General features: G+C 36.5%; 2 protein-coding genes across 2 annotated transcripts in view; both read right to left on the bottom strand.

Moving 5' to 3' along the window:
• Positions 1-372: 372 nt before the first annotated feature.
• Positions 373-5,243, bottom strand: LOC102296906 (golgin subfamily A member 6-like protein 22). Its single transcript, XM_005952761.2, has 2 exons — positions 4,791-5,243; positions 373-4,690 (listed from the first exon to the last, which is right to left on the bottom strand). Exons 1-2 carry the CDS (start codon positions 5,098-5,100, stop codon positions 3,123-3,125), a joined length of 1,878 nt encoding a protein of 625 aa, XP_005952823.1. The 5' UTR covers positions 5,101-5,243; the 3' UTR covers positions 373-3,122.
• Positions 5,244-5,376: 133 nt separating this feature from the next.
• LOC102297206 (golgin subfamily A member 6-like protein 22) overlaps positions 5,377-7,234 on the bottom strand; it is a 7,279-nt gene continuing 5,421 nt past the window's right edge. Inside the window, exon 6 of the mRNA XM_042217470.1 lies at positions 5,377-7,008. Within this exon, the coding sequence (XP_042073404.1) occupies positions 6,022-7,008 (987 nt within the window). The 3' untranslated portion in view covers positions 5,377-6,021. The remainder of the gene's footprint in view (positions 7,009-7,234) is intronic.

A 7,234-nucleotide genomic window follows, 5' to 3' on the forward strand; every position in this document is an offset into this window, starting at 1 on the left:
CACAGGGTTCAGTGCTAGGACCAATTCTGTTTACATTATACATGCTTCCCTTAGGCAGCATCATTAGAAGACATAGCATACATTTACACTGCTATGCTGATGACACCCAGCTCTATCTGTCCATGAAGCCAGATAACACACACCAATGAGTTAAACTGCAGGAATGTCTTAAAGACATAAAGACTACGAGCTTGGCTGCAGAAGAGAAACTTAGGGTTGTTCTTATTTTCTTTAATGAGTGATGAATAGTAAGATGGTCTAGCTTCATGCAGGGCTTTTTTATAAAGCAACAACTATTTTTCCAGGCGAAATGATGATCTTCTAAACTGGTGACACTTAACTGCTTTAAGTTGCACATTCAAGATTCAAGACTCATATTCAAGATTCTTTATTTGTCACTTGCATAGTTATACAAGTATAACAAGCAGTGAAATGTACCCTGACACGCTCCTCAACTGTACAAAAGGGAGAGAACATTATATATATTTAGTGAATATATACAGAGTCATTTGAGAGATAACAGTGAATTAGTTCTATCCTCAAATTAAGAGCAACTCTCTAAATCAAGAGAGTTTTAGAGCATTTTTTGAAAGTCAATGACTTAAATGGAATATATTCCCGACTATAGTGTAAGCAGAGGTGAGGATAGAAAGAGTGCAATGATAATTGAATTGGGGGAGGGTCAACCTGTTATCAGGTTAAACATGCAAAGGGAGTTAAGTTTCATATTATAATACACCAATGAAGGAATCCATTTTTGGCCTTCCTCATTGTCCAGCCTCGTCATTGCTATACAAATACCTAACAAAGGTGTCACAGCACAAATGGTCATAGCCAAGAAATCAAGTATTCAGCAGTCTGTAAGAATTATTTCTTTCAGTATGATTGGGCCTAATGCAGCACACATGTAACTGCTCACTGTTTCTGTTCAGTAAATGACAGAATGAGTGAATTATTGTAACTCAGTGTTTGATCTTTAATGAACAGTCACTATTTTTACGGCTTGTTTCATTGAACAATTGCAATGATTATCTGATGAATTCTTTCTTTTTTTTAGGTTTAAATGGACTCACTGATCTTTACAGCAGCAGGAATATCACAACTGGTTTCTCAATATAGCTCGTCTGGTTCCTGACAGAAATACGGCACTAAAAAAATTCTTAATTGAAATGTATGGAAGAATGGCAAAGCTGGTAGAAGTAGAACTTTAAAGGGAGAAATGCATTTGCAGATTTAACATCCTGGTGTTTAAATAGATTTTGATATTTTAAAAAATTGTTCAGGGGTGATTAAAGATGGTTGCTAAGTGGCGGGGTTTGCTGCTAGAAGGACTTTGGCAATAATCAAAGACTCACATAAATATGATGAAGATCAAGACACTGAATGAAATTATAGTTTCAAAAAGATTTAAAATATCATGCTCAAGTCAATGTCAGTGTTTATATTGATATTCCTGCACCACCTCTATGTGTTATATAGAACTTGCTATTGAACAGCTCATAGCCTTAATGCTTCCTCTATGTGACCATCTAGCACTACTGCCAGCATAGACTAAGTGGAGAGCTGCTCACGCATTTAGTGCTGAGTTGAATCATTACTGTAGAAACTGAGGCTGATTACTGAGAGCATCAGGCTGCAAATGTAGCTACACATTCAAACAATTTCGAATTATTTTAGGTCTTAAACTCGCTTTGTAACTGTTCAAAAAAAGAAAAAAAAAATCCACTCAGAAAGCACATTTCCCACCAAGTCCATAGCACCAGTTACAAATTCGAAAGTTTTATGGATCTGTGATAACTGCAATGCACTACGTTCCATGCTAATGCTGCTGACAGACAGAAATTAAACTGCTGCAAAACACATGTGTCAGAGTGGGTGTGGGGATTGGGAAGATCAGTTTGATTTGACAAGATCTTCAATGAAATTAAAGAAAACATGAAATCAAAATTTGAATGAAGATGCTTTGTTTCATCATTTAAGTACCATCCACACGAATCACAGGGAAACACTCAGTATTTGGAAAATCAACAGATGCATAAAATACTGTTATTCTTCGTTATGTCACTAATTATGAAGCAAAGAATTTATATTTGACATTTATCAAAATAAAGTCAAATATTATCTACTGTATCTGATTATGTTCAATGATAATTGAGTAAATGTTGTTATAATTAGATATTGCAGAGGCATAAATAATATCTAAACTTTACGGTCATATACCTGACTATTTAATAAAAAATAATGAGAGATTTTATAATAAAACTCGATAATTACTGATTACACAACATGTATGAAAAAACCCAAAACAAATAAACACAATAAAAATAGAACTATTCCCAATAAAATACAAGAAATCAAATCACACACTCTCCAGATTTTTACCAAACATTACAGAAAACAACAAATCAGAAAAGATTAAAATGACTGATTCAACTTACAGTGCAGTACAGAGCAAAACTAACAACTTAAATGAACATCCTGGTACTTAAAGAGCTCAGCCCAGGAAAAATTATTTGATTCATAACTTCAAAAAAAGACAAGAATAAAGGTACCTGATCACCAAATGTGTGTCGTCTTTCTTTGTGATCAAACATTTAATACCCCCACCCACACAAACATACACACAATGATAACATTAGAATGACAAAGTCACACTGATAACTGTTCTGTTCTTTACTTATTTGAAAATAATTTCTTTTTCCTGCATCATTGCAACTTATACTCTGTTTCTATTTTGAAGTAAATTATGATAAAAACATTTATTTGCTGGAAAAACACTGACCATAGCTTCCACTCTGCCAGGTGGCAGATTAATGAGCTGAGACAGAGTGGAACATGCTGGTTCCACGTGAGTCTTTTAGTAACGAATACCTATTCAGTCTTTGGAGTTAGTTTAACCAGTCAGAAGCTTTGGTAATGTTGGGATAGTGACTTGTGGTTTAATGGTGAGACTGGAGTCCGACACTGTGTTTAAGGCAGGTTCGATGACACCCAGTCAGAATTATTTGCTGTTGTGAGGAAATCCCAAACATTTAAAACATGCAGAACAACAAATCGGTGCTTCTTTAACGTTTTTTCCCAGTACAAATGAAAGAAAAACAACTGAAATCATTCATTTCTCGTCACAAAATGCTGCAGCCTGACGCGTCACTGACCTCCTTACTTAAGATTTTTTGCATCAATTCACTTAATTGTTGTTCATGTTCTTCCTGTAGTTCTTCCTTGTCCTCCTCAGTTTTTGCATCCCTCATTTGTTTTTCATGTTTTTCCACTAGATATTTGATCTTTCTCAGGTTTTCGCTCTTCTTGGTCACACGTTTCACTAAGTCGTTCATTTCCTTCACGTGTTCTTCCCGCTGAGCATTTAATTCATCCATGTGTTTCTTTTGGGATTCGTTGAACTCTTCTGCTTTCTGTCTGGCTTTTCTTTCATAGCTCTTCTTTAGGTCCTCCAGTGTTTTCTGATGATTGTTCTCTGTTATTTCCATTTCTCTTCTTATTTGTTCCTCTTGTAATTTGTTGTTTTCGTATTTTATTTTTTCTTGTTTGTAACTTTCCAGCAGTTTGTCGATTCTTTCTTCCTCCTCCTGTCGTCTCTTTTCATCTTCTTGTCTTTGTTTCTCTCGCTCTTCTCTTCGTTCTTTCTCCCAGGCTTCTTGTTTTCGTTGCATCTCTTCTCTGGTCTCTTCCAGCTGTCTGTCGACACTTTCCTTTGCCTCTTTTTCCAAATGAATTTGTCTGTCCAACTTTTCAAGTTCTTCTTTGAATTGTTGTCGATATCTTTCTTCTCCAGTGTCCTTTTCCTTTTCCTCCTTTTCTCTCATTTCTTCTTCTTTTTTTTTCTTCTCTTGTTCTTCCTCAATTTTGTTCTTCATTTCCTCGAGTTCTTCAGCTTTCTGTTTTCTCTCGTTTTCTATTTTTTCTCTCTCTTCTGCCATTCTTCTTTTCATTGCTTTCATTTCTTGCTTATGTTTTCTTTCAATCTCTTCCTTTTCCTTCTGCATCTCGTCTTCCTTCTCCTTTAAAATGTTCTGCATTTCCTTCCTTATCGCAGTTTCAGCCTCTTGCAGCATCTCGTTGGTGTAGAAGCTTCCTCCATTGTCCTTCACCATGGTGTCAATCTTTGCTATCAGCTCACTGACTTGTGTGCGGTTTTGCTTGTCAGAGTTATTGAACACATGGTATCGTCCTCCACAGTCAGAGATCAGCTTCTTAAAGGAATCATGACATTTGTTCTTGATGTAATCATCAATAGACTCTCCCTGACGCTCCAGATCGTCTCCTCTGGTGAAAAGAACGATGGTGAACTTTTCTGAGTTCTTCCCAAAGAATCTTTTAGTGAGCCTGATCGTTTCTCTCTCCTCTGCTGTGAATCTACCAACCCCTATCACCACCAAGAAGACATGCGGTCCTGGAGCCAGCTGGCTGATACATTTCACCAACTCCTCCCGAACTTCATCATTGGACAAACTTGTGTCAAACAGACCAGGAGTGTCGACCACAACAACAGGACGACCGTCCACCTCGCCCTCTGCCTTCTTACAATATTGTGTGACTGATATTTGACTTGATGCAGCTATAAACTTGTCGTTTCCTAAAATCGTATTTCCTGTAGAGCTCTTTCCACAGCCGGTCTTCCCAATCAGCACAATCCTGAGACAGTCTGACTCTTTTCCTTCAACTTCATCACCTAAAACATGAAAACAATCAGAGTTAACACTTGAATACTGCTGGATTAAAACTCTTTGGGTCACTGAACACAGAAAAATATTAAATTCTGAAGTACTTACAAGTCATCATGTTCGTCTTCAGCTTCTCAAGTTCATCATGTTGCATCTGTATGGATTTATCTTGTTGTAAGACTTTGTCCATCTGTGCATGTAGAAATGTTGTCTTTGTATAACAGTGTGGTTTGTTTGTGGCATCACTAATTTTGTCCACAACCTCAAACATCTTTGTAATCTGCTGTTTGTCTTTGATGTTGAGAACCACATGTCTTTGTCTGAACGTCTGAAGAAGCTTCTGGATGTCTTTGTCTATACTTAATATATTTTCAACAGCTGGATCTGTAGGATCTGAGTCCACAGTGAACAGAATCATGGTGAAGTCATTGACTCGAGAGCTGAATGTGTCCTGGATGGTCTCTAACTCTCCCTTGTCTTCGTCTCTCAAACAATCCACAGGTAGGACCAGGATGAAGGCATGGACACCCTCAGGATCACAGAGGGAGATACACTTGAATGATCTGAGTGATTCCTCCATCACTGCCTCCTGAGGTTTTCCATACTATTCTTTAAAAGCAAAAACCTTTATGAAAAACATGGAAAAATTCAAACTTGTAGTAGAGAGAGATAATGCAACAATTCCAATATTTATTTTTCCCCTTTTAGATTTTATTTATGCAAAATGCGCTTTAATGTAGCATTCAGAGAAACGTTTGATATTGTTCACCATTAGATTTTATTATTATGATTAGCACATTTAACAGTTTCAGCAATGAATTAATCACAAAGGAAAGAATTTACTGCAAGTACACATAAAATATCACAAATAAATTCAAAATGTCAGAAATTCTTCAACAAATGGAAAATGAGAATTTGACATGATATTGTGACTGTTAATGGAAATGTTTACAGCTTCTGTCATTATATCATAACAGCAACTCTGAATTAAAATGAAATCAAACTCCACAAAAAATACTTCCTAGTCATGAAAGAGTCTACCTTTAAAATGAGAGAGTGAATAAAAAAGGTCAAAATACAGAAAAAAACATGCAGATTAATTTTTTTTTTACGTTCAGCTGCTGATAATTGTGGAATCATATTATTTGCTATTACTTTATAAAGCTAAGAACCTTCTAACATACAATCAAACAAACTGGAGAACATGTAAAATAAAAAAGAAACCAAGAATGTGAACACAGCTACATGATGCACTGTGACGGAGGCCTGTAGATACTGCTGGGGTTACAGAACGATCAGTTAGTAATATCAATATTTATTGTTACAGCAAAGAAGAACATCAGCTGATGGTACACTTCTTGAATTTTAGCATCTTGAGGTCAAGATAATCATCCATTTCTTTTTGTTGTTTTTCTTTCAGGGTTTTGATTTCCTCTTCTTTTTTCTTTTCTTGGTCTTCTAATGTCTTGTACTCTTTGCTGTGTTCATCCTGTTTCTGTTGCATATCTGTTTTATGCTTATGCTTCAGACCTTCCAGCTCCTCATCGTGTTTTAACGTCAGAGTTTTGAGTTCTTCTTCTTTTTTCTTTTCTTGGTCTTCTAATGTCTTGTACTCTTTGCTGTGTTCATCCTGTTTCTGTTGCATATCTGTTTTATGCTTATGCTTCAGACCTTCCAGCTCCTCATCGTGTTTTAACGTCAGAGTTTTGAGTTCTTTATTATATTTTTCTCTGAACTCATTGAACTCTTCAGCTTGTTTTCTGGCCTCCTCTTCATAAATCGTTTTCATGTTCCCCATTTCTTTCTTGTAGTTTTCCTCTAATTCTTTTCGCTCCTTCTCTTCTTGTTCTCTTTTGAGTCGATCTTCTTCTTTTCTTTTGTTTTCATATTTTTCTATTTCCTGTTTGTACTCTTCTTGAAGCTTCTTCAGTTTCTCTCTCTCCTTCTGACGTCTCAGTTCATCTTCTTGATGCTGTTTTTCCCACCACTCTTTTCTTTCCTTCTCCCAAATCTCTCGTTTTTCTTCCATCTCTCTTTTAACCTCCTCCAGTTTTCTGTCAGTGATTTCCTTTTCCTTTGATTCGGACTTGATTTTTTTCTCCAGAGCTTCTCGTTCTTTTTCCCACTCCTGTTGTTGACGTTCTTCCTGCATTTTTCTTTTCTTTTCTTCCTCGTCTCTAAGCTCTTCTTCTCTCTTCTTCTGTTCTCTCTCAGATCTTTTGATGTTTTTCTCCATTTCTTGAAGCTGCTGCTCTCTCTGTTTTCTCTCTTTTTCAATTTCATCTCTCTGTTCTTCCATTCTTCTTTGCAGGCTCTTCTTTTCTTCCTGATGTTTCCTTTCAAGTTCTTCTCTTTCTCTCTGCATCTCTTCTTCCTTCTCCTTCAGGATCCTCTGCATTTCTTTCTGTATCGCAGTTTCAGCCTCTTGCAGCATCTCATTGGTGTAGTAGTCGCCACCATTTTTCTTCACCATGGTGTCAATCTTTGTTATCAGCTCACTGACTTGTGTGCGGTTTTGTTTGTCACGGTTGTTGAACACATGGTATCTTCCT

Source organism: Haplochromis burtoni, unplaced genomic scaffold (genome assembly GCF_018398535.1).
Source record: "Haplochromis burtoni strain Fernald_Lab_line unplaced genomic scaffold, NCSU_Asbu1 Contig_2037, whole genome shotgun sequence".
Classification (NCBI taxonomy): domain Eukaryota; kingdom Metazoa; phylum Chordata; class Actinopteri; order Cichliformes; family Cichlidae; genus Haplochromis; species Haplochromis burtoni.